Genomic DNA, 26109 nt, shown 5'->3' on the forward strand with positions numbered 1-26109 from the left:
TTGATTGCGGCAATCTTAATCCCAGCCTTTCTGTTGAGTGTTTTTCTGCGTGTAACCGGTAGAGCGGCACTGCTGAACTTACTGGGCTTCTGCAGAATTTAACAAGTTGAGAGTCAAGCTTTGTACCAGCTGGCAGAGCAACAGCCTGCTGCTTCTGTCCTTCTGCCCTCGGGAAGCCACGCTGTAAACGCCGCTATAAATACACCTACGTGCTGTCTTTCCTGGCAGTTGCCCGCAGAGCGCGAGCGCTTGTCCCTCTCCCCTTAGAGCAGGTAGTAAATCAGTCTCCCTTATGTTCTTCCTCAGCTTTCCCTTCTACCACGCGGTCAGCTAGAAAGACTGACTGGTCTCGGCTATTGCACAAAGTAAAAGAAAGGCTGAAAGGGTGAAGAATGAGCCTGACAACTGTCCCAGTTCAAGGGCTGGTTTTTAAGTGCTGGTATTTTCCACCTGGTAGCAGAGTGACACTGGTTTGTGCTGCGTGTGAGCTGAGTTGGGTCTGCGGCTCCCGATGCTGCGGTCTCTGGTGGGAGCGTAGTCGTGGTGCTCCAGGGCACGGTTTGGTGGGCACGGTGGTGTTGGGTTGACAGTTGCACCTGATGATCTTGGAGGTCTTTTCCAACCTTAAAGATTCTATGATTCTGGAATAGGTGTTCAAATCACTGACCGTAGGCAGACGGCGAGGATTGCCATTAGGGTGGGTGTTGAAAAAGCATGCATGTGTGGGGGTTTTTTCCCTGCTGTGTGTTAGCTGTGCCCCGATCAGCTCACGGGCGGCCTGACGTGGATTTTAGGCTCTAGAGACAGGCCTCGTCAGTATGTGCTTGTGCTGGTGCTTGATCTAGTTCTTGGTTCTTCGGTGGCATTTTGGATTCAGAGCATGGGGTGGGCCCGCGCTCCCCCGATGCGTGTGGTGCAGCAGAGCTCTGGGGAGCTAGCCCTGAGGGCAAGAAGCCCGCTCGGAGTTCGCTCCACTGGCCGCTGTTTGCTCCCTGCACAGCTCTAGCAGTGAGTGCAGAGCGCGGGGCCCGAGTCTGGTTCCCGGCTGGGACAGTTCGCTGGAAGAAAACCAGGCTGAGGGGTGAAGCCAGCTCATCAGCTTGCGCAGAACGAACCGGCACGGGCGGGCAGCTGCTTGGGACCAGGCTGTCCCCCCGGCTGACGCTGTCCTGGGGGTTTTAACGTGAGCCAGAGAAGGAGGCAGGAAACTGCTGATGATCACTGAAATATTTCAAAATAATTTTCCTTTAAATTTTATTTATATCTTAAAAATAAACATCAGTATTAAAATATCAGCAAACAAACCTGTGAATCCAAAGCAGTGGGTACGGAATACACACAGAGCAGCATATAAAGAGTGGCTGTGAGCACGGCACGGTAACAGCGCAAAGCTGAAGCGGGCGCGCTGCGGGTGCAGCAGCGCGCTGCCCAGAACCAGTTTCCTGGGGAGTGTTTCCCAGCTTGTGGTGTGGCTCGGGTCTGCGGGGCAAGGAGCAGCGGCGGGGGCTGTGACGGGTGTTGCCTTTGGGAAGCACTCGGAGAGCAGGGCCAGCGTCGCATGCAAAAGCCTCCTCTTCCTCCCGGTCCTTGGTCCTTACCTTGTGTGTCCCACCCTGCCTGGTGCACACGCACTCACACAGACGCACGCATGTCCTCCAACCTACACGCCCATCTCCGCGGGCCCTAGGCGCTCTCTGAGCTCTTCTCGCTCCTCTTTTCTTCCTGGAGCTCTCCTCAGCCGCTCTGCTCCCTTTCGGGAGGGAAAGTGGGCAGAAGGCACTCGGTTACGGGCTCGATTGCCTTTGCAGTTGGTGGCCATGAGACTGTTTAAATGGGAGATGTTTAGGAGGTGACTGCTCTCTCCCTCGGTCCTTGCTCCCTGCGTGGGGTGTGGGCTGGGCAGTTCCAGGCCCTAAATGCGTTCATGGCTCCTGACCCCCTCCTGTCAGCCCAGCTGCACCCCGAGCGCCCCGGTTTCACTTCCGTTGAGCAAATCAAATCACCGCGTGATTTCATTTGAACTCCATCCTTTGAAGAAGCAATATAAGTTTTTGGCTTTGTGTGCATGTGCTAGAAAAAAATTCAGATTTCAGCCAAGAGAGGAAATGCCAGGAAAGAAGGGCAGTATTTCCGTCTGGGAGTGCTCCCCACCCCGTCCAAGGCAGCGTGAACCAGCGGGTTTGTGTCCCCTCTACCATCGCTGCATGGGACTCGCCTACCGAGCGCTGCCTGCCCCCGGTGCCGCACAGCACAGTGGGGTCCGGGGGCCGGTGCTTGCCCTCCCGCAGCCCTGCTCCCCGTCACTGATTGTGCTGCTGTCCTGGAGCTGCTGGGAGAGCAGAAACCAGGGCTCTTTCTGCTGGGTTCGCTCCCTGCTGTTCCACTGCTTGCAGCGGTGGCGGTGGGGAGCAGCGCGGATGGGGGCCGGTTCTGCTCGCTGCGTCTCCTGCCCCAGGGTCACTTGGCGCTCGGCTCCTCTGTCACTTGGTGGAGCGAGGTGGCCGCGCGTGGGCCGCTTCCAGCAGCGGAGACGGGTGAGCGAGGCCCGGGGACGGTGCCTGCTCACGGGACAGGAGGAGGAAAGCATCTGCAGCCGCAGAGTGATTCAGCACACGGGGGGTGGCGGGAGAGGGGACGTAAGGTACAGCCTCGCGCCGATGGCGGCCGGCTGGCCCCTGGCTGGATCCCAAGGTCGCTAATTTGATTTCTTTGGGCTCCCAGGGCTCTTCGTGGCCATTGGTGATGTCCCCTGCTGCAGAGAGAGCAGAGTCACAAAATGTCACCAGAAACCCCTGCGGTGACTCCTGGTTCCCTGCTACGGAGAATGCGGCACCTGGGATGCTCTGCTCTCGCCCCTGCAGCCTCTTCCCAGGGAGTGTCGTCTGTGTCGCAGCCCCGTCCCCTCCCACGGGGCCACCCTGCAGCTGAGCCGGTGGTGCGGTGCCCCCTTTGTGGCCCTTGCGTGGGACAGGGCAGGTGGCGGGGGGCCGCTGCGGTACTCACGGGCAGCGGCGCCTTTGTGCTGTTGAGGTGGGCGTAGAGGAGCACAGCGATGTTGCTGTGGCCGGCCTCCAGCGCGATGGCGACGGCGTTGTTGCCATCCTGGAAAGGAAGGGAGAGCGGTTGGGAAGAGGCCCTGGGCCGGGACACGGGGCAGGCGAGCGCGCTCGGGCCCCGGCGACAGAGGCTTACGCTGTCCACGATGGAGATGTTGCAGGAGGGCTGCGCCAGCAGCAGCTTCACCGTCTCCACGCGGCCGTGCTCGCAGGCGCACATCAGCGCGGTCGAGCCCTCCTCGTCCTGCAGGTTCACGTCGGCTCCGCAGGCGAGCAGGGCTTCCACCATCTCCTGCCGACCGTGGCTGACGGCCAGCATCAGCGCCGTCTGGCCAGCCTGTGGGCGAGGGATGCTGCCAGGCTGCTCCCGCCCGGCTGTGCCGCCCGCTCTCCCCGCTGCCCCGCGGAGGGACCACCGCTGTCCCCAGCGCCCACTTGGTCTCTGCACCCCCCTGGCTGGAGGAGAGGTGTGGGTGACACTGGGCAGAAGGAGCTCCTAATGCGATGCCCTCCCCCTGTGCTGGCCCCTCCGGGTTTTGGAGCCCCAGTCCTGCCCGTAGAGGAGCCCAGTGCCACCCTGGCAGCTGCTTGGTGGGAGGGGAGAGGGTCAGGCCGCGGTGGCCTCCCGGCCCACACCAACCTGGCTGGCCTTGGCATTGACGTTGCCCATGCTGAAGAGCCTCCTGACCACGTTCATGTCCTCCTCCTGCTCCACGGCTGCCAGAGCTGCCAGCATCAGAGCCGTGTAGCCGGCTTTGTTCTGGTGGTCCACGTTACAGACCCCTGCGCGGACGGGCAGAACGGGGGGCTCAGGGTGCTGCCGGGGGGCTTGGATGGAGCCACGGGTGCCGCGAGGCGTCCCGCAGCCCCACGGGCACAGATTGGCCACTGGGTCCCCCCCATCAGGATGTTTTGGGGGCAGGGGGCACTGACCTGTGTCCAGCAGCAGCCGCACAATGTGGAAGTTGGAGTGGGAGACGCTGTAGTGCAAGGCCGTGTTGCCGTTGCCGTCTGCCAGGTTCACCACGTGGGCCAGGAGAGCTGGCGAGAGCTCGGCAAAGGCCAGGAGGTGGTTGGCCACCGTGTCTGGGACGGACGACTTCTGGCTGGACAGACGGAACCACTCCTGCAGGACCAGGCTGCTGCTGGTGAGCTGCGGGCGGCGAGTGGCGCTGAGCCGGGGGCCATGGCTCCCCCCAAACCTCTACCTGGCCCCGCACCCCCCCATACGCCACCCTGCACCCACCCTGCACCCACCGCCTCACAGGGGTTTTTGGGGTGTCTGGGACAAAGCCTGGAGCGAAGGGCTGTGTTTTGGGGGAAGGTGCTGAGCCGGGCTTTGCTCGCCCATCTTTGGGGAGGCCCAGCCCGAGGGGGACTCCAGCCAGGGCCTCGCAAGCCGTCCCACCCGCAGCACCCCACTCACCACCTCCTTGCTCTTGCTGGCAGCGGGGTGGCCCAGGTGGGTCTTGACGATGAGGCAGGCCTCCCGCATCCTGGGGCTCAGCTCGAACCTGGAGAGAGCAGGAGGGCGGCTGCGGTGCTGCGTCCCCCCGCCAAAACCCCGCCGCCAAGGGGCACCCTGCGTCCCCCTGACGAGGTTTTGCCCCGCTCCCCGCTGCCTGCGAGCCCCCGCGAGCGCCCTGCCGTGCAACGTCCCGCATGGTGCTTGCACCCCGGCAGCCTCAGCCTCCGCAAACCCCGCTGAACCCAGCCTTATACGGACGTGCTCGGGCACAAGTTACCCATTTTCAGGCCAATTTTTTCCCTTTTGTTGAAAAAATGCCATTAAGGCTGTTGGTTTTTTTCTGTCCCACTTCAAACCACCTTCTCCAGCAGAGGCATCTGGGGCCTCGGTCCCATCCTCTCCTTAGCCGCCCCAAGAAGCTGGAAGGATTTTATTTTCCCTGCTGAATGACTTCTGCAGGAGCCCAGTGTGTTTTTCCCATCGGCTGCACCAAAACCAGGGCAGACGCCCCGAGTCGGCAGGGCCGGTGCCGGCCCGCGGCACGGGGCGAAGGAGCCTTCCCCGTTGACACTTACTTCTCCTTCACCTCGGGGGGCTCCGGCAGGGCCACGCCGGCCCCCTCGCGCTCCCGTCCTGGCTCACGCTCGCCTTCCCCGGCCTCCTCCTCCGAGGTTTCGGTGTCGCCCTGCTCCTCGCTGTCGGAGCTGTCGGCTGAAGCCTTCTCGGAGGAGCTGTCTCCTTCCTCCCCCTCCTCCTCCTCCTCCTCCTCACTGGACGTGCTCTCATACCTGCACAGAGGGAGGATGCTCAGTGGCAGCGCGGCGCCCAGCTGGTCCCCCCTGGCCCCATTGCCACCGCCCCCAGCCCAGAGCGGGGGTGCCGGGGGCCAGGGCTGGCCCGGAGGGGTGCCGGGGGGCTGCTCAGCACGTACTCCCCGTTCAGCACGCCCACAAACTGCAGGCTCTTCTTGCTGCCCTCGGCCTCGCTCCGGGGGGGACCGTCCCGCTTCTTCATGATGGACTTCAGGGCTCCTGGGGGCAGAAGGACGGGTGTCAGCGGCCAGCGCGCAGGAACCTCCCCAATCACCCCAAATCTGCCCAGACCCCAGGGTGGACACGGGCAGAACGCAGGCGGCTGCTGTGACGCGGGCAGCGTTGGCCCCGCAGGCGCTGTTCCCAGCAGGGCCACCCTCTCCTTCCCGCAGGAACATCCCAACCCAAACGCTGGTGTCATCCCCGGCGCCGACTCACCGGCCGTGGGGCTCAGGGCAGCTCCGCCATCCCGCGCCAGGGACGGGTCCCGGCCGCTGTGCGTCGTCTCCAGTGCGGCTGCCCCGGGGGCTGGGCCACTCTGCTGCATCCCCCCCGTTGCTCCCGTGCCACGTGCCGAGGGGCTGCTCGGGACATCGCCCACACCGGGCTGCATCTCCTCGCCCGCCAGGACAGGGCTGCTCACCTCTGTCTGGCTGCCCTTGTCTTCGCATTTGGCGGCCGAATCGGGGCCCACCGCCACGTCCCGCCCGTCGGGGCGGCAGCCCACCCCGACGCAGGTGGTTGGCGGGCAGCACCCCACGCCTGCCTCTGCCGTCTCCGGGGGGTCGCCCGCTGCCCGGCTCTGCGTCGCCACCGCCGCCTCCACCAGCGCCTCGGCCATCTGCGGTTTGGCCGTCACCTCCTTGTCCGCCCGCCCGCGGGGCCGGCGGGCGCACACCTCCAGCCGCAGCTCCTCCAGCTCGCGCGTGGCCTCGCACAGGTGCCCCTCCATCAGCGCGATCACCTCCTTCTGGTGCCCCACCGTCTGCTGCAGCAGCTCCAGCTCCCGCTCCGCCTCGCTGGACAGCCCCAGCGAGGACTCCAGCACCCAGACGGCCGCGTCCCTGCGCTCCCTCGCCCTGCCATCCACCACGTCGCCGCTCTCCTGCTGCGACCGGTAGTAGAAGACGGCATCAGTCATGGCCCGGTCCTCGCCCACTGCCACGGAGCGACACGGCCTCTCGACAGCCCTGGGGCTCCTGCCTGGCCAAGCCCTGCCACCCCGCTCCGGCACCGCCAGCTTCTCCGTCAGCTTCCTCAGCTCCGTGATCTTGCTCGCTCGCCCCTTGGCCGGCTCCGCTTCGCTCCCTGGCCCCGCTTCGCTCCCCGGCCCCGCTCCAGGTGGCTCCTCGCTCGCCGCCGCGGCCTCAGAGGCAGGGAGGTGGCCGAAAGCCTCACCAGGCTCCGCCGACAGCTTCTCCATCAGCTTCGCCTTCTCCCTCTTCAGCTCGCAGATCTGCGTCTCCAGGAGGGGGATGGTTTTCACCTGCTCCTCCAGGTCCCGCAGCTGCCGCAGGGCCGCGGCCATCTGCTCCCGCACGTGCTGCAGCGGGGCAGCGCTCAGCCCTGCCGCCGGCGTGCTGCGCCCCGAGCTGCCGGGGCTCGTCCGTCCCCAGCCCTCCGTGCCCTCCGTGCCCCCCGGCACCCAGGGGGGCGGCTGACTCGGGCCACCTGGCAAGGCGCCGCGGGAGGGACCACCGCCATCCTGCAAGTGGCCTTGCTCCTGCTCCAGCCTCCTGCTCGTCTCCAGCAAGGTCTTCTCCACCCGTGGGTTTCGCACCAGCCGCTTGCAGGTGGGTGGTGGGAGCAGCCGCACTGGCGGCGGCAGCGAGACAGGGTGGGAGGTGGGCTTGCTGGGGGGCTCCAGGGGCGGCCGGCCGCGTGGGGACAGCAGCAGCGCGGCCCTGCCCTCCTCGCTGGCCGTGGAGGCGAGGGACTCGGTGGAGGTCCAGGCGCTGGCGTGGCTGCTGGGGCTGCGCAGGGCACTGGGCGGCTGCCGGGCCCCTTTCGCCCTGCGAGGCAGCGGCGCTTTCTTCAGCGTTTGGCCGCTTTCGATGTCGTCAACATATTTCAGGAAATCCAGGTCCAGGAGGAAGCCGTAGGGGGTTTCCAGTGAATAGGAGCTCTTCTCCCCATCGTCCTGGTCCCGGTACAGGAACGGGCCCCCGAGATCTGCAGGAGGAGCAGGGACGGTGAGGCAGGGAGCTGGGCTTTCCAACTGGGCTATGCTGGGACCCGCAGCCCCCCTCCCCGCCGTGACGCTGCTGGCAGCGCACAGCCCGTCCCCCGCGCCCTGGGTACCATCGTGTGTCCCGGGGCACCTGCTCTGCGTGGGGGGCAGCGCTGGGGCGAGGAAACCCATCAGGACGGGACAGGACCCGAGCCCTTCGTCCGCTGCGGCTGCCCGCAGAGGACCCTGGCCCCGTTACCTGGGAGGTTCTGGTTGAGGGGCGCAGGCTGAGCCATCTTCTCCCCGGGACGCGGCTGAGCAGGGGAACATCAACCTGCAACAACAACGGGGCCACGTCCGCTGACGCCCTGCAAGCCGGGGCCCGCCGAGCCCCCCGCAGCCGCAAACCGCTGCCCCCCACCCGGGGAGCACCCCCCGCGCCCCGCTCCGGCCCCGGCGCCATGGGGCTGGAGCGCGAGCCGGCTGCTGGCGCTGCCGGCGGGGCCGGGGATGGTTTGTACATTTAAGGAATGCTTCGCAGCCCAGGCTGGGACGGCCACGGCGGCCGCGCTGCCAGCTGCGAGGGTGCAGAGCCATGAGTCAGAGCTCGGCCGCACCGGGAGCATGGGCTGGGAGAGAAAAAAAAAAGGAAAAAAAAAAAAAAAAAGCTGCAGCTGTCACGGGTGCGATTCTCAGTGGAGAAGTTTGCGCTGGAGAAAGGGAACCAACGCTTCTGCAGCCGCCAGCACGTGCGGGGCGGTGGGTGCGATGTCGGTCCCGCTCAGCAGGGTGCCCTGCGCTGCACACCTCTGCTTCGAGGGTGCTCCTGGGGCTGGTGACCCCCCCGAGGGACCCGACTGCTCTCCCCTCTCCATAACACAGGGAATTAAATGAAACGAAACGAAACAGAACGGGAGCCCGGTTTTCCCAGGAGCCCGGCACGGGCGTGCTGGAGGAGCGGCAGCGGGATGCAGCAGCGCCCCAGGGGTGCGCGGGGGGGGCCGCCAGCTGTGAGTGTTCGGCCGGGACCTGCTGCAACATCTGGCAGCATCTGGGTGCCGGGGCCCGGGCGGGAAGCGCTCCCGGCAGGAGCACAAACAGCACCCCGGGAGCACCCAGTGCCGCTGCGCGCGGCGTCACCCCCAGGGCTCCATGGGGTCCCGGTGTGGCAGGGACACGGGTGCCCTGCCCGTGGGGCGCAGGCGGCTGTGGGGCTGCGCAGCTGTCGGTGGGCAAAGCAGTTGGCACCGGGCTATTTTCAGAAGAGAGCGGAGGAGGTGGCGAGCCATGGAGGAAGGGCAGATCAGACACAGCCCTAAGGGAGGCTGGGGCTCAGCGCTGCCCGGAGCAGGGTGCAGGATCCGGCCTCGACTGCAGAGAAACGCCCGCACCCATCCCCACATCCCCTCTCCGGGATGACCGGAGGATCCAGACTTTTCCCAGCCTCTGCCTCCCTTGGGATCATCCCGGCTTTGTGCCGGCACCCCTTCCACCTTCCCTGGGAACATCCCGGCTCCACACTGGCATCCCACCATTCCTGTGCGCCAGCTTCGTGCCTAAAAGGGTCCGTGCATCCCCCACCTCATCTAATCCCTCCTGCCCCCGGGAAGCAGCCGGCTTCCTCCGCGCAGCCCTCGCTGCAGGTAATTAAACAGCGCCGGGGCCAGGACAAACTTCCCACCAGGCTCCGTGCACGCCATAAATCAAACGGGAGGAAGAGGGAGAGCAACAGGAGCCAGAGCCAGCGGGTGTGTTTCCTCGGGGGAAGCGGCCGGCAGCTCCCTTCCGCCGCCCGGCCGGCCGGGTATTGTCCTGCCTGGGCCTGCGCCAGGAAAGGCCGCCTCCACCGAGAGCCCTGCTGAGAGATCTCCCGCACCGTCCTCCCGCCCGCGGCAAGAGGTGCCCTTTCCGCCAGCGCCGCCCCGCTGACCCCTCCGCTGACCCCGGGGATGCACTGTCCCCCCTGCCACCTCGTCCCCCCTGCCACCTTATCCTGCCCTGTTAGCCGACGCCAGCAGCTCCTGTCAACTGCATCGCCGCGCTGCCTGTCCCCAAAGCCAGGGGACGTCCTCCCGCAGCTCCCCCGCGGCTCTTGGCCTCCGCTACTTTTGGTCCGACGGGGTGACGGGCCGAACGCTTCCGCTGACACCCAGCTCCGAAACCAAGGGCCAGGCCCAGAGATGGGACCTGCGGGCTCCCAACCTTGTGCAAACTGCCCCTGGCCCCCCGTGACGTGCAAACTGCGCCTGGGCTGCTGGCGGGCTGGGCAGTGGGGCGAGCAGCAGGCCGGATTTGAGCTGGCGAGGATGAGCGATGGAGGCAGATGACCCTGGCGTGCAGAACTGGGGAGAGGGTTGAGCCCCCAGCCCCAGGGCCCAGCCACCGCCGGCACCTGCCGGGCCACGCCGCACAAAGCCAGCCTTGTCCCCGGCCAGCCAACCTCGCCGCCGCCCCAGTTCAAAGAGGAGCCGCTCTCCAGCTGGGAGGGAGTCCCGACGGGGAAAGCTGCTCTGGGGCCAAAGGCTGATTTTTGGCAGCGTTGGAGGCTCCCCGGGGGCACCAGGGCTGGGTGAGGCTGGGGTCTGGCACAGGGACCCCCGGGCGCGGGAGGCAGGGGACCGCGCAGGATCCCAGCTTCCTTCCGAAGAAATGAAGGTGTTGTTTCCAGCCCCGCTGTTTCCAGAAGAAAGCGGGAGGACACAGAGCGCAGTGCTGCTGGGGCGGCTCGGCAGTGGAGGGGGGACGCGCAGGGACCCGGTGGTCCCCGCGGAGGCAGGGCTGTGCTTCGCCCTGGGCTTGCACCCTGCTTCCCCCTCTTGCTGCCGTACCGTGCCAACGTGGGAGACTCGGGGCCAAAACTGCCGCTCCACTCAATTACAATAAAAAGCCACGTCAGGGATGGGCCACCCCGGGCACCTCAGCACAGCGCGGGTACCATCCGGTGCCCTCACCCCAGCCCCCACCAGCCCCCTGGGACCCTTGGCTTTGGATCTCCCTCTGGGTCCCCGACTCCCGGGCTGGCAGGGGACAGCCCTCCAGGAGCTGTTTTTAAAGCTCCGGACTCCTTTGGGCCCTTTCCCTCGCCCAAGTGGGGCAGCCTCTTCCCCAGCTCGGCCACGAACCGTGGGGCAGCCCGAGCTGCTCCGCCGGTGTGGCCGGGGCCGTTCACGGGGAGGACTCTCCCTGGCTCTCCTCCCAAGCCGAAATACTGAGGTCATGAGGAATGTGAGAAGAACAGAGTCCAGAGCAGCCCGGGCCAGTGCGACTTGATTTATCTCGGCCAGGCACGCTTCCCTGGAAGCTGCGCGCAGGCGATAAGCCCCCAAGCCCAGGGCTGAGGCTGTTCCAGAGTTAAAGGGAAACCACTGAGCAAGCACACGGCTTCCTCCGCTGCCAGCGACCTGCCGGGATTCGGGCTGCTCGCACGGAGCCAGCCGTCACGCCCGCCCATCACCTGCAGCATCACCCAGGCCGAGGCGACAGGAGGTGTCTGGGGCTCACCACACCTTCCCGGTGTCCCATCCCCTGTTCTGGGGCCACACGGGACGGCCCGTGCTCCGTGCCACCCGCAGACCCCGTGCCCGCTCGCCCAGGCCATGCCGTCCAGGCTGGGGCTGCTCCCGGAGGAGCTGGATCCCGTGCGGGTGGGTGCGCCGGCCCTGACCCGAGGAAGGAAAGGGAAACGCTTCGATCTTCTCAGCAGCCTAATTTCAGGGTTGGGCTGTTATTTCTGGAGTTGTCGTCATCGTCGTCCTGGTTGGTCGGGAGCTGCGAGGGCTGCTTGGGCTCTGCACCCCGAGGAGCTTCCCCGAGCGCACACAACGCCTGGGCGACGGGCGCGCGGTCTGGACGCAGATGTACCCACCCGGGGACCAGCTCTACGTGCCTCATCACCTACAGCTCCATACGGCTCCTGCATCCCCACCGGAAACATCTACCACTTGTCCCGCGCCCTCGCCGCAGCCGCCCGCCAGCGCTTTCTGCCAACGTCCCCCCGATTGCTGGTGCCAACACACGGGGTCCGCAACGAGCCCCGCGGCCTGGGATCGCCCCGCTGTGAGGGGGCGCGAGGGGCTGAACTGGTTCGGGGTGCGCACAGCGCCCGCACAGCCCCATGGCAGGGAGCACCCCGAACCTCGCAGCGCCCCATGTGCCCCCTGGCACCCCAGAGGGGCTTGCAGCCCCCCCAGCCTTGTGGGTCCCCAGCTCGGCAGGTCCCCAGCACCCTCAGGTGCTCCCCAGCCCCCGCATACTCGCGAGTTCCCAGCGCCCCGGGGTGCCCCCCGCACGCCCCGCACGTCGGGGCGCCCAGCCCCAGCCCGGGAGACCCCCGCGGACTCCCCGCCCCCTCCAGCCGGGGTGGGCGGCCCAGCCCGGGCCCCGCGGCCACCGGCACCGGCAGCTCCCGCTGCGCGCAGAAGCCCCCCGCCCGCTCCCGGAGCCGCCCGGGACCGGGGATGCTGGGGCCGCCCCACCCCGCGCGGTCCCGGGAGCACGGAGCGGCCCCTCGGCGGGCCCAGGCAGCTGCAGGGCCCTGCGGGACGAGCCCCCCGGGACGAGCCCCCGCCCTGGCCCCGGAGCCGCTGCCGGCCGAACCCCGCCACCCGGTCCCGGTCCCGCCCCGCCGCCCCTCACCTCGGCCGCCGGGCGTCTGGGCTGCACCGGGCCCCGGCGAGGGGCCGCCGTCCCGGGCCCGGCGGCTCTGGGCTGCAGCGAGGGCGGGTGAGAGCGCGGGCGGGCGGGAGCGGGCCGGGGCGGGGCGGGGCGGGCGGGGATCAGCTTCGGGCCCCGGCGGGACGGGCCCCGCCCCCGGGTCCCCACCCCAGGACCCTCCGTCCCCGAGCCTCCGCCTCCGGAACCCCGCCCCGAGCTCACACCCCCGAGCCCCCAACCCCGGACCCTTCGCCCCCAAGCCCGCATCCCCGGACCCCCCTCCCTCCGCCTCCGGACCGCCCGCCCCCGAGCCCCCGGCGGGATTCCCGTTCACCCCTGGCACGGGGGTCCCGCCGCCCCCTCTCCTCACGGGAGGAGGTCCCTGTCCCCGCGGCCCCCCCCAGGTGGGATGTCCCCCGTCCCGGTCACCCGCAGGGAAGGGGTGTCTTGACGAGCCCAGGAAAAGGGGGGTGGCCCCTGGCCTGGTTACCCTGGGGAAGGGATGTCCCATGTCCCAGCGAGCCCAAGAAAGGGGTGACCCCTGCCCCGATCACCCCGGGGGTGGGGGTGTCCCTGTCCCGATCACCGCAGGGATTGGGGGATCCCCTGTCCTGGTTACCCCGGGGATGGGGGTGTCCCTGCCCTGCTCACCTCGGGGACCGTCACCCTGGAGAAAGGGGGTTCTCACCCTGGCATTGGGCTGTCCCCTGCCCTGAGCTCAATGCCACTGCTGGCGGGGGGCCCGCGGGGGCCTGGGGTCCAGCTCCTTGCCCTGCTGTCCTCCCCCCGGCACTGTCCCGCCTGGCCCCCGCGGCCTCGCGCTCCGCCTGCCCTCGTCCCACCGTGGCAGGGCACCCCGTGCCGCTGGCCCTGGCCTGGCTCCCCGGGCCTGGCCCCGCTGGGTTTTTGGCAGCCCTCCCTTGTCCCAGCAGCAGGCTGTTTGTCTCCCTTTCTTGCCAGCTTTCTTCCCCGCCTGCTTCGCGTGCCGGCAGCTTGGCCACCGCGGCCTGGGCTGTCCTGCATCCCGCAGGGACCCCTGGCAGTTCCACACCTCGGCGCTCGCCCTCGCCAGCCTCTCTCAAGGCTGAGACACTCAGCAAGGATTTTTGCTGCTTTTTCTTTCCTTTTCAGCTGCCAGAGCCCCTGGGTATTTTTCCACGGCCGGCTCTTCCGTAACGCTACTCACGGGAAGAGCAGGAGAAACAAGATGTGCTTCCCAGCATCCCTCCCTGCTGCCGGCTGGCAGCCTGGGGACTTCCTGAGAAAGGCTTTGCATCCGGACGGAAGTACCTTAATAGCCCCGATGGATTTACCTCCACCGGCAGCCCTCGTCCCGCGCCAATCCATTTACATACTTGGCCTCTCCGGCATCCTGTGGTAATGAACTTGGGGATTTCACGCCCTCGTTCTGTCTCCAGAGCCAGTCTGGAATAGCACCGCTCTTGTTGATTCACTGGCACAGAAATCGGTTGGCTCCTCCGTAGCCAATTCTTGCCTTCTCCATCCAGACCTGGAAAGGTAAAGTGTGGCGCAACGAGAGGAGTCCCACTGCTGTCTGCTTGCCACAGAGCTCGTGCCCCACATCACAGCTCAGAGCTCCACGAAGGGCCCGTGTCCGGGTCCCTTGCTCCCGCTCTTGGACATCCGACAAAACCGTCACCCACCGGAAGCAGCGATTCTTGTTTCCTCCTTGCAAAAGTAGCAGAAAAAACCTGTAAAGGAGGAGCTGAGGAAAAAGGAGCTCGGGAAAGCGATGCCAGGTGCCAGACCTCCGCGCCGCCCTGGCACTGGGGCAGAGCTGTGAAACAGAGTGAGGGGCTCTATCCACCCAGCGCCCCCAAGGAAATACAGACCCAGGGCTGCCTAAATTTGGTGCTGGAGCACAGAACCGCGGCAGCTCAGAGGTTTTTCCAGGCTAAAACTCAACAGCAGCCTTTGAACGAGAGGTGTTGAGTTGTTCCCGCGCCGGTCAGGCTCCTCTGGCTTTAAGCTCTGGTGACGGAGGTGAATTAATGCCGCGGGACAGCCCTTGTTTCCAACATTCGCGATTCTTCGCAGCAGCTCGGCAAAGCTCAAACACAAAGACACGGCCAGAGCAGCCACACGGGCCAGTCGATGTTTCGACCCCGTCGCAACTGCATCTGGGATGCGGCACGGAGAAAAGTGCTTCCCGATTCTTGGCTGTGGGCCGACGCGGCGGCTTCACCCCGGGCCAGGGACGCCGACCTGGGACCGGTCCGAGCTGTGGCACCCGCCCGCCCAGGCCAGCAGCCCCCGGCAGCCGCAGCCAAACCCAGGCCTGGGGGCAAACGGCCGCGCCTGCCGGCGTTCCTGCTGCACCCGCGCGTGTGCCGAGCTCCGAGCCAGCAAAGGTGCAACCGCGAGCCTGCGGACATTCAGGTGGGTGCAGCCACCCTGATGCTCCGTCCCAGTAAGGATACAGGTGAGGAGCAGGGCTTGCCGCAGCCTGGGACCCAGCTCTCATAGTCTGCATCTCTCATGGAGGGTGAGCCAGGCTTCTCTTGCTGATATAGGGGCAGTTTTGCCAAAAAGTGATGGTTTCCTGGTGTTGGGATGTTGCAGTTTTGCAGACTTTCACGGCATCGTGGCAGGGCCCAGCGTGGCTGTCCGCGTTCCTGGACCTCGCCCTGGCCAGGGAAACTGGCCCTGCTCCTCCCAGGAGCCTCTGTCTGAACAAAAAGTCGAGGAGTTTTCAATTAATCAGAAACAATAGAAAGCTTTTTTTTTTTTGTCCAGAAGAGGTTCTCAAAAAATGGCTTTCCCTGTGAATCTCAATCACAGGAGGGTTTGGGTTGGAAGGGCCCTGTAAAGCCCACCCAGCCCAACCCCCCTGCCAGGAGCAGGGACATCTCCAACCAGATCAGGTTGCTCACAGCCCCGGCCAACCTGGCCTGGAACGTTTCCAGGGATGGGGCATCCACCGCCTCTCTGGGTAACCTGGGCCAGTGCTCCACCACCCGCAGTGTAAAAAATTTCTTCCTTCTATCCAGTCTGAATCTACCTCCTTCTATTTTAAACCCATCACCCCTCGTCCTGTCACACCAGGCCCTGCTGAAGAGTGTCTCCCCATCTTTCCAGATCTGCCCCCAGTGAAGCCGTGCTGGCTGTCCCCAATCCTTCGCTCTCTGGAAGCGGCTGCAGACTGACAGAACAAGCTGTGGCCATGCCCCTCGGCACGCAGCACGGAAATCGAGCGGTGCCGGCACCTGGGAAAACACACAAAGCCTGGCCGGGCTCCGGCTGTCACCCTGCTCCGTTCAGGCGGCCCTTGGGCGGAGAGAGTCTGGGAAGCACTGCTCCGTTTCCTCCCTGGGCAGTGGGATCCCAAACCCTTGGGCACCCCGGTCTCCTCCACGGGCAGCAGGCTCCCAAATCCCCGAGCGTCTCCATCCTCTCCAGGGCAGCGGGGTCCCCAAGCCGCAGTGTCCGGGGCCAGCTGGGGTGGCCTGTGGCTGGGAGAAGCTGTGCGTGCTCAGGGAGCACCTGGAACAGCAGCTGGTGGGGTGTGTTCCAGCAGTTTCCCGGCTGCCTGAGTTCATCTCCGGTTGCTCCGGCTCTGCCACCCCTGCCCGAGCCCAGCCCCAGCCCCGTCGCCCCCTCCGCGAGCGGCTACGGCGTGGGACCCACGGGCACGGGACGGCCAGGGCTGTGCCTGGCGCATCCCGGTAGGAAAGCGGCACGAATGCCTCCGCGCTGCGTAGATAAACCAGCCCAGTGCGCTTCCCTCCCGGCAGCCCCAGCCGGGCCGGCCGCGGCAGGATGTCCAATTTTTCCGAGCAGGAAGCCCGTTTCCTCTGCTCGGATCCTTCCTCGCGGCGATGCTGCAGCAGAACAAAGGGCTCACGAGTGGAGCGGGAGCGGCTTCGCCAGCTGTCCAGCCGCGCGTGGGCCGGCAGGACCTGGGGAAAGGTCCTCGAGGGGCTGCGGGGCGCCCGCACCGGGCTTGCAGCGGCTGGGCTGGCGGGGAGGAGGCTGACGGTGGGGGCTGAAGCCATGGGGGAAAGCCACATCCCGACAGCGGGACGGCCACCCCACAGAGCGCCCGCGGACAGCCTCCCTCCTTGCCGTCTCCCACTGCCCCGCCACCTCCCAAGGACCTGATTTAGGGCCGTGCTGGGGCAGCTGCATCAAATACAGAGCGCTGCCATGTCCCCCGCTCCCTGGGGACCTCCTGCCCCGTGCTGCCCCCTGCTCCGTCCCCGTGATTTGCGTGGCCCTGTGCGCCCTCTCATCCCCAGTGTGGCCCTGTGAGACCAGCCCTCGTCCAGGTGCCGTTGCCTCCCGTCCCCTCTCCCGGGTCCCCTGTGATCTCGCCGGCCGCAGGTGACATTTCGTGCTGGGCGGCCCAGCGGGCGCAGGCTTTTATCTCGGACAATATTTCCCGTGCTCGGCGTAGCACCCAGCCAGCCCGGGGAAGGCCGGGACGGCTCTTTTTTTGTGGCCGCATTTGCAGGCCAGCCTTATCAGGGCTGAGGAAAATGCCGTGCGGGCTTTCCACAGCCGGGGTTTGCTTTGGCCACGGGCCAGCCCCGCCAGCAGAGCCGAGGGGGACCGGCCCACCGGCCGGCGGCTTCCTGCCGTTACGTGGCCGCGAACACTCCCCAACGGTTGGTGGGAGCCGCCGGCGGGATGCTCCCGGGCCTGGGACTTTCCGGGTCCCCGGGTCACGCTGCGCATGGAGGGTTTGCAGCCCGGGGTGCCTTGAAAGCTGTCACCTCGGCTTAAACTCAGCGCCCCTTAAAAGGGGACATTTTTCTTTCAGGGCCTCTGGGCTGCATTCCCGTGTCCATCTGTACGTGTCTGCGCTGATTCCGCCCCGATGGGGTCACTCCTGGAAGGGCGCAGTTAGGAAGGATGTCTGCTCCCACGAATTCACGCCACCTCGGGGTTGCTCCCGCGGCGGGATGGACTCCACGCTTCCTGTCCCCGTGGGAAACGTTCTTCCACGGGAGCAGGCCTCCGAGATCCACACAGATGTCCCGGTCACCAGGTGGGGAACACGGGCTCAGCCTCACCCACCCATTTCCAGCCTCTCCACGGGGAATTGTTTCCAGCTGCTCCCAGCTCTCTGCTCCCCTGCCGCAGAGCCCTTGGGCTGACGGCGTCTGACCCCGTTTTGACATTTCCAGCGAAGCTGAGAAAGGCCGCGTGTGTCTCGGCACACAGAGTGCCCTTCTCCGCCCAGCGCCCCGCAGCCGGCAGGTTCCCGGCCGCCAGGGATGTGGCGAGGGCCGGGGCGGTACAGCGGGACCTTCCGGGCGGGAACGGCATAGATCCGCCATTGAACGGCAGCAGAAAAGCCTTTCTGTGCCCCCGCCCGAAGCAGCGCATCTGGTCCCAGCCGACAATCGGGCCATTCAGCTGGTGACAGCGCCGGGGCCAAGGAGATGGGCTTCCCGCTCCTTCCCCTCCGCAGGCTGCTTCTGCGCCGGGATGCTCCTCCCGGCTGTTGCTTTCTGCTCTGGCATCTCCCCCGGGGAGCTTCCCACCCCGTCTGTGGGACAGAAATAATTTTCCCCCAGCGTTGTGCCATTCCCGCCGCCCCCGAGAGCTCGCTCGGAGCGTTTGGGGGGTGCAGCGCAGGCTCTGGGGGCGGCCGTGTGCCAGAGCCGAGCGGGTTGGGGGGAGCATGGAGACGAGAGAGGGTCCCGAGCTGATATGGGCTCCAGGAGACGGGGAGCGAAAGCCTTGCTGAGTGCTGGAGCAGCAGCATGTGCCGTCCGGCCCTGCTCCCAGCGGGACAGCAACGCTGTGGGGCAGCCGAAGGGCCCCCAGCCCCGCATCCCGCTGTGCCCGGGCCCAGGGCAGGGGGAGTGCAGGCGCCCGTGGGAGCAGCTGGGGCTGCGGGGCTGCGGGGAGAGGTGTGGGGCTCGCAGGCGAGGCGGGCAGCGCATCGGATCGGGGTCCTGCCCAGCGGGAACCCCTGGGGCCAGGGGGCTGTGGGAGAAGGTTACGGCAGCCAGCGGGAGCAGCCGTGACGGGGTGATGGGGTAATGGGGTGACGGGGTGATGGGATGATGGGGTGGTGGGGTGAGGGGATGATGGAGTCACAGGGTGATGGGGTGACAGGATGACTGGGTGGTGGGGTGATGGGGTGGTGGGGTGACGGGATGAAGGGATGACGGGGTGACGGGGTGATGGGGTGACAGGATGACCGGGTGGTGGGGTGATGGGGTGACGGGCTGACGGGGTGATGGGATGATGGGGTGGTGGGGTGACGGGATGACGGGGTGACGGGGTGATGGGGTGACGGGATGACGGGGTGATGGGGTGACAAGGTGATGGGGTGATGGGGTGGCAGTGACCCCCCTCTTGAGTTCCAGCGCTGCAATCCCGAAGCCGCCTCCCCAGCCCTGTCCCCCGCCGCCCTCTCCCGCAGTCCCCGCGTCCCTTCCCCGCACCCGAGAGAGGGGGGCGGTGTTGGTGCCCCCGCCCCAGGGCTCCGTGTCCCCGCCCCAGGGCTCAGCGCCTCCGCGCAGGCGGCACCGGACCGGGCGGCCGGGAGGGGGCGGTGCCGCCCCGGGAACGGCCGGGCCGCCACGGGGAGGGGCGGGGGGACGGGGTGGGTGCGTGGGGTGGGTGCTGGAGGTGTTGGGGGGGGGTGTCGGGGGCAGGTGCCCGAGGTGGGGACATGGGTGGGTGCTGGGTGCATGGGTGGGTGCTGGAGGTGGGTGCTGGGTGGGTGCTGGGTATGTGGGGTGGGTGCTGGAGGTCCTGGGGGGGGTGCGTTGGGGGCAGGTGCCTGAGGTGGGGGCATGGGGAGGGTGCTGGGTGGGTGCTGGGTGGGTGCTGGGTGCGTGGGGTGGGTGCTGGATGTGTTGGGGGGGGTGTTGGGGGCAGGTGCCTGAGGTGGGGGCACGGGGTGGGTGCTGGGTGGGTGCTGGAGGTGAGGAGTGGGAGCAGCCAGGCCCTGCTGAGAGCTGAGGACAGGACCCCTGCTTGGCAGGTGGGATGGTGACAGGAGGGCCCAGAGGCCACACGGCCTCAGTCAGGGCAAGGAAGGGTTTTGTCCCCCACCCTGACCTACACAGCCCCTCAGCTGCTGTGCTGGGCCGCAGCGTGGGGTGACACGGGGTGACAGAGGGTGACATGGGGCGGCGAAGGAAGAGGGACGCAGAAAGCCCTAAATTGCATCTCCCACTTCAGAGACTCCAGCGCTCTTCCGCACCACACGTTTCGCCGTGCACGCGTGGGGCTGGCGAAGAGCCCCCCACGTCTGTGAGGGGCCACAGCGTCCCTTCCCCGGGGTGACTGCTGCGACGGGCTGGTCCCCGCGCCCTGAGGATGCTGTGCCACCTGAAACACCTCCAGCAGACATGGCAGCCCTGATGGTCACTTTTTGGGGGGTTACTGCCGTGCTGGCTTTCTCCCTCAGACGATGCCCAAAGCAGCGGAGCGGGTGCCTGGGGACAAGGACGCGTGGTGACCCTCAGGGAAAGCAAAGCTGGGGCCGCCTGAGCGCCGCCACAGAGCATGGGGTGCGGGGGTGCTCGGCCATCAATCATTTAGTGCTGTTAATTTTTAATGTGCAAAAATCTCCTGAAGTACGGAGCCCGGCGCAGAGCGAGGCTGATGATTAATTCAGGGAATGACGCACGGATGCCAGCACCGGGCTGGGGGGTCCCGCTGCCGGGAAGCGGCTGCGAAGCATGCGAGGCAGCTGGGAAGGGCCGGCCGGCGGGGCTGGTGTCACAGGGCCGCAGAGCAGCCACAGCGCGGTGGCACTTGCCGGTGTCCACCCCGGGACTGGGGGGCTATCGCTGTCGCGTGTGCCCCCATTGGAGTGTTTTGGGGGGTTGTGAAGCAGAGCCCTGGCTGCCGAGCACCCGGCAGGTTCAGGCACGATGGGAGATGGAAGTGCACCAAACGCAGCTGAGTCACCCCATCCCAAAGCTCCCACGTCCCACCGGCGTCTCCCAGAGCTCCACCAGCACCCTCCCTGTCCAGCCGCGGCCAGATCCCGGCAGTGTTGGGGTGTCCCCGGGAGCTGCGCTGGTGGAGGGCCACGCGCGGCGATGCCCAAACGCAGCTGCTGCCTTTCGGAAGTAGACGGAGAAGGAATTATTATGCACCTGCGTTAAACGGCAATTAACTGGGGGTGTCTCATCTGAGACGTTGAGATGTGCCCCACAGAGAGCCCTCACAGGTGTTTTGGGCTTTGATGAGTGCGGAGGAGCAGCGAGGGATTTTTCCAGTATCTCGTGCGCCGCTTGTGAACCGCATGGGTGCAACCACGGCATGGGGACAGGTGGCCCCGCGCGTGGCTTCGGGGGAGGATGGGCGGCAAGAGGAGCGATGGCAATAATCCAAGTCACATAGGGAAACGCCGCGGCGTCCAGGACCCCACTAAAAAAGCACCGATGCTCCACTGCGGCTCTGAGGTTTTTGTGGCCAAGTCTTTTGCAAACGGGGAGCGGGGACGGGAGCCCAGAGAAACCTCCCGCTCCGCACTAACGGAAAGAAATGAAGTGGATTTGTAAGTCCCTGAATTCCACGTGCGCCGCAGAGGAAGGAGCGATAATGGAAGGGCTCCGCTTTCGGGAAGGCGAGTTTAAATAATTGAGAGGAACAGTGAGGTGGAAATGAATGTGCAGAAGGTTTGGGGCTCCCTGGAAAGGAGCGGAGATGAAAGGAGCGGCCTTGCTACAGTATTCATAAAGCTCCGAAGGCAGCCGCACGCGCGCCTGGAAGAGGGGCTCTTGCGTGAGCTCGTCTCCTCCGGAGACCCTGGCCGGGCAGGCGGCGCTGGCGCGGGAGGCCAGGGCTGGCCGCGGGGCGCTGGGCGGTCTGGGGGGTAGCGTTCTCTTGGCTCTTTGCTGGCCGCGCTGTGTGTGGGGGGGTGCCTCGCTCCAGCCCAGCCCCAGGCGATCCGGGGGCTCACGCCCACCCCCAGCCCCCTTCCCTGCGTTATGGATGCCATTTGTTCCCTTTCCTTCACCGGGGATGAGGAGCTGGGAAAGTCTGCGTGGGAATGGGTCAGACCTCAAACGTTTTTGGTGGAGGCACAGCTGGGACAACGGTGCTGGGGGTCAGCATTGAGTACTGGTACCGAGGGTTGGTACTGGGAGTGGGACTGGGTATCCAACCTGAGTCCTGGTCCCGGTACTGGGGACGAGCATTTCGTGTTGGTCCTTGTGCTGGGTGCGGGTGCTGGTACTGGGTGCTGACAGCGGCTGGCCAGGTCTGTCCATCCAACATCGCTCCAGTGCCCTGTTCTTCCAAAATCCTGGCGCCGTCCCCTGGGCAGCCCCCGAGCCTGGAGCTCACCCCTCATTTTAACACGGGGACTTTCCATGAACACATTGCCACAAACGGGGTGCGTTTTCCACCTTCAGTGCATCCCTGGCGTCCTGGTGGGAGCTGCTCATCCCACCCCAGCTGGGAAGAGGGGTCCCTGGCCCTGCCCCAGTGTGACCCCACTTCCTGACACCCCGAGCGAAGGGTGTCTCCCGAGAACGAAGGAACTGGCCCCAACCTGGGCATTCTGATGTCCTGAGTCCCCTGCAGCAGCAGAGAGATGCTGCAGGAGCTCCAGGCTCTGGTCCAGGACTCGTGGCAGCGTCACCTGAGGAACCAGGAGCGGTTCTCCAGCAGCGGGAAGGAGGGTGAGCGACGCTGACTCTGCCCCGGGAGGTGGGGATGCTCCCCGGGGGAATCGGGAAGCTCAGGGATGAGCGCAGTCTGTTCCCACCACCCCGGCTGCTGGTAGCTTTGCCTTCCGCCAAGCTGAGGATTTCCGCGGGCACGTGCCGGTGCGCGGCTTTGGCTGTGCTGCCTGCGGCCCCAGGTGCTCAGTAAATGCCTTCGGGAAACATGCACTTTTCAAGCATGCGCCTGTCTGGAGCTGCATTTTTTTTCAGGGAAAATCCAAGTAAGCTGCTCCCGAGGCAGCTGCGCAGCATCCCGCATGCTGCCGGCAGCCTTCGGGCAGAAACCGCACCCGAAGTCCCAACCAGGAGGCCAACCTGTCTTCCTGGGTTTATTGCTCTGGAAGCTGGGCTCTGGAAGCTGTCCCTGCCTCCCCGCTGGCATCAAACCGCGACGCTGAGATGCAGCTGGGAGGAAAGCAAGGTGCAGAACCCGAAATGCAGTGGGACATAGCCTCAAAGTCTCTGGTAGGTAAGCAAGGGAATGCGTCAGGCTGTTGGTAGGAGCATCGTACCTGCTCCTCAGCCCTGCAAGGGGGGTCTGATGCCCGGGGAAACAGCCTGAAACCCCCATTTCTGAGGGTCCTCCTGCGCCAGAGTGGGGCTGAGGCTCAGCGCCGTGGTTTAGGGATGGGTCACCCCAGGGGCACAGCCGGACCCAGACATTTGAGGGGGTGGCAGGGCTTTTACCAAAGCCCGTGTTGGTTTCGGGCGGTAAAAGCCCTTCCTGCTGCTCTGGCCACTTGGCGCCGGGCAGCGAGACCCTCCGGCTGGGGTGGGCAGAGCCGGGTCTCCGACAGTTCCAGGGCACGTGGGCCCTGGGTGATGCCAACGCCGATGCCGCCGTGCCCGGGGCCCCGCTGGCGTGGGGGTTTCGCAGATGCTGCCCATGCCGGAGCGCGGCCGGCCAGGGGTCTCTGCGGCGAGGGGAGCGAGGGATGGGGCTGCAAAAACTGCTTAAGGGATTTGAATTATTAATCGCCATTAGGAATGAACGTCCAAATCCCCGGAGTGGTGGCAAATCCCACACCAGAAGTTCATTTTTCTTCAAAACAAGAAGAAGCACAAGCTGCAGCACGCGGGACCGGCAGCCCAGGAGTGCGGCTGGCCAGGGTCACCCACAGCCCCACGCCACCCTCTGTGGGCCACCCATGGGCGCCGTTTGGGGACAGCCGCCCTCATCTCACATCGGGACGTTTGCTCCAGAGCTGGCTGAGTGTTTCAAAGCTCAGGGATGCGGCTCAGGACCTCGTCCTGGTGACCCCTCTCCCCTCCCTGGCCGCAGCGAGTCCGCAGCACTCTCCTCCCGCATTTTGGGAAAACATTTCCCTCTTCTGTGAAGCAGTAGCTGGTGTGGAAAATGGCCGAGCTCTTGGGAATCCGGCGGGTTGTGTGGCTTTGGAAGCGATTCCCATCTGACTTAGCAAAGGGCTGAGCTAATTTTACGTGCGACTTACTTTCACATTTTTAACAAGAAGCGGTTTCTCTCTCGGTGAGCAGGGCATATGGCAGTTAAATCGATCGTTCGCTGAGCAAGGAGGAGCGCGCAGCGCGGGAACGGCGCTGGATACCCAGAGCCTTGGAAAAGGGCTGCAGACGTACGGGGAAAAGCGGGTTTGCTCCCCGTGCGAACGGGACTGACTCTGGCCAGGCACACCGTGGCTCGCTGCTAAAGCCAGGGAAAAAGTCAAGGTATAAATTAGTTGGAAAATCCGTCCCTGGCCATCCTTTCCCTGTCATTGCTGCAGCTCGGAAGCTGCGGCCGCAGCACTCTGTCCGCCTGCGTGTCTGCGGTGCTGCGCTGTGCAGCCGCGGGACGGGGAGCTGCCGGTTGGGCGGCGCTGGGACAAACCCCGGGCGGATGGGGCTGGGTTCAGGCTGCGCTTGGCCTTTCCCTCCTGTAGCCACTGCTGGAAACCCCCGGCACGGGGCACGGGGACCCACGTTTAACACCCTGGTGCTGCTCCTGGGCTCTTGCTGGGGGGAGATGGAGCTGTGTGACCTTCCCATGACGCGGTGCCCCCCACTGTTTGGTCACCAACAAGGGCAAAAGCTCAAGCAGTGGTCCTGGACCCTGACACGCTCACCTTCTCTCTTCGTACGACACGGATTTCTGCGCATTTCCACTCTCCTCTAAGAAAAGCGCGACCTCGGGCAGTGAGAGAGGGAAGGGGTTGTCACAGCCCCACGAGCCCGATGGCCACGGGATGTTCCAAGCAGGATCAGCCCTGGCACCAGCCCGGGATGGCTACAGCATTGGGCAACCAGGTCTGGAAAGCCCAGCCACACACGGAGACAGCCCACAGCTCCGGCAACCCGTGCCAGGGCCACGGCTCCTCTGGGAAAGGAGTTTTTGGTGGGTCCCACCCAGACCCCATGAGCAGCAGCCGCTGCCCCGCGCTGCACCACAGATGTGAGCCTGTCCCCATTGTCCCTGGGCTGGATGGGGGCTAAATCCCCACGGCACGGCCCCGCGCTCCCAGAGCCTCGAGGGTCTTTTGCGTCTGCCCCTGCTTCCAGCGAGCAGCATGGGAACGGGCTCTTCCCCGTTCTCCCAGCCCCATCCTGTGGCCGGGGGTCCCAGTGGCAGAGCACCCCCGGACCCGGGCAGCACGGGAGCTCTGTTGGGATTTCTGTGCAGGGACGTAATCGTAACGAGCGTCCTCCCCGCGAGGGAGCCAGGCTCTGTCAGGTCGAATGGCGTTTTAATTCCGGTTAATTGAAGGGCTCAGGCAGGAACAGGCAGGCAGGCGGTGTTTGCTCTCCTCGGAGCGGGCAATGGGAGAGCTGAACCCGAGCTGACAGTCGCCCGTGGGAGCCGGCCGGTCCCCGGCTGCTGGAGATGGGAACGCTGCTCACAGCTGCCTGGGGCACAGACCCGCCTCGTCCTGCGTGGGAGCCCAGAGCATCACCCCGGGACCCCACGGGACCCCACAGCACCCCGCAGCCGGGAGGCCAAGTCCCCGGCCAGCCCAGGGCCTGGAAGGTGCCCAAACCCCTGAGGCAGGGGGTGTTTCTTCAGGACAGGTCTCAGCGGGCTCTCCTCCAACTGCGGGGTGCCGTGTGGGTGCCCCCACCTCCGCACCCTGTCTGGGCTGGGTGCCTGGGCTGAGCCCCAGATTTTTAACGAGGCACGATATAGATCCGCTCTGATGGGCCGGCGGCTGGAGGTCAGGACCAGATGAGCTTTCCAGCGGCTGGAGCTCAGGACCAGACGAGCTTTCCAGCGGCTGGAGCTCAGGACCAGATGAGCTTTCCAGGCTGACACGGCCTCTGCGGAGGTTGGCTTTCCGCGTGCCGGGCTCCCAGCACCCACCGTGGCAGAGCTGGCCTGTGCCAGCCTGCCCGTTGGCACACCCGCCTCCGCAGCCTAGGACAAGCCCGAAAGGATTGTCGTAAATCGTGGGAGAAGGTGGGACCCGGCACCCGCGCAGGGTTTTCTCCTGCAGCAGCACAGGGTTCTGGCCGGGATGAAGAGTGATGCCTGGGGCCACACGCCATCCACCCAGGTTCTGCGCGCAGAGCGTGAATTATTTCTTCTTCTCGCTGCAGAACCATGCTTCTGAGGGACGCGTTCATGAAATATAAATGCGAGACCTGCTTTAAGCGGGCAGAGCCCCGAGATGAACGGCGGGTCTGCGCAGGCGGCAGCACGCAGCCTTTCCGTTCCCAGCTGCCATTAAAAATTTATGATTTTCACAACGCAAGCTGTGAGCCCAAAACGACCCGGAGGCTGCCAGGGCTCCCCCACAGCACACTGCCACCAGCGCTTCACCCTCACCAACAGGCACTGTCCCCGTAGCTGCCCGGGGTCCGGGCACAGCTCCCATCGCTGCCGGGAGTTGGGCCTGGTCCCCAGTGAGGATGGGTGGCGTTGGTTGTCAACGGGTGGTGATGGGCTAGCGACAGGTTGGTGGGCGGTGATGGGTTGGTGATGGTGGTGATGGGTTGGTGATGGGTGGTGATGGGTTGGTGATGGGTTGGTGATGGTGGTGATGGCTGGTGATGGGTTGGTGATGGCTGGTGATGCGTTGGTGGTAGTGGTGATGGCTGGTGATGGGTTGGTGGGCAGTGCTGGGTGGTGATGGGTTGGTGGAGTGTGGCAATGGATGGTGAGGGTGGTGACGGATGGTGATGGTGATGGATGGTGACAGTGACGATGAGTGATGACGGGTTGGTGACGGTGGTAATGGATGGTGATGGGTTGACAGATGGGTTGGGGATGGGGTGATTGCAATTGGTGGAGAGGGGTTGGGAATGACTGTCAATAGGTTGGTGAGGG

At 65.6% G+C, this 26109-nt stretch overlaps 1 protein-coding gene across 4 annotated transcripts; it reads right to left on the bottom strand.

Annotated features, from left to right (window-relative positions):
* Positions 1–1237: 1237 nt before the first annotated feature.
* On the bottom strand, positions 1238–13242 carry KANK3 (KN motif and ankyrin repeat domains 3). 4 transcript variants are annotated; one of them, XM_086767149.1, is made up of 11 exons: positions 13211–13242; positions 7766–7840; positions 5775–7508; positions 5456–5555; positions 5100–5312; positions 4483–4570; positions 3990–4209; positions 3697–3839; positions 3193–3393; positions 3004–3102; positions 1238–2752 (listed from the first exon to the last, which is right to left on the bottom strand). In XM_086767149.1, exons 2-11 carry the CDS (start codon positions 7800–7802, stop codon positions 2696–2698), a joined length of 2892 nt encoding a protein of 963 aa, XP_086623275.1. In that variant the 5' UTR covers positions 7803–7840; positions 13211–13242; the 3' UTR covers positions 1238–2695. The 4 variants fall into 4 exon arrangements, with proteins under 4 accessions (XP_086623275.1, XP_086623277.1, XP_086623274.1 ...); XM_086767151.1 differs by lacking the exon at positions 13211–13242 and adding an exon at positions 12142–12245 and having other exon boundaries at positions 1238–2749; XM_086767148.1 differs by lacking the exon at positions 13211–13242 and adding an exon at positions 12142–12245.
* Between the last annotated feature and the right edge of the window lie 12867 nt (positions 13243–26109).

This window comes from Chlamydotis macqueenii, chromosome 26 (genome assembly GCF_036417535.1).
Source record: "Chlamydotis macqueenii isolate bChlMac1 chromosome 26, bChlMac1.mat, whole genome shotgun sequence".
Lineage (NCBI taxonomy): Eukaryota > Metazoa > Chordata > Aves > Otidiformes > Otididae > Chlamydotis > Chlamydotis macqueenii.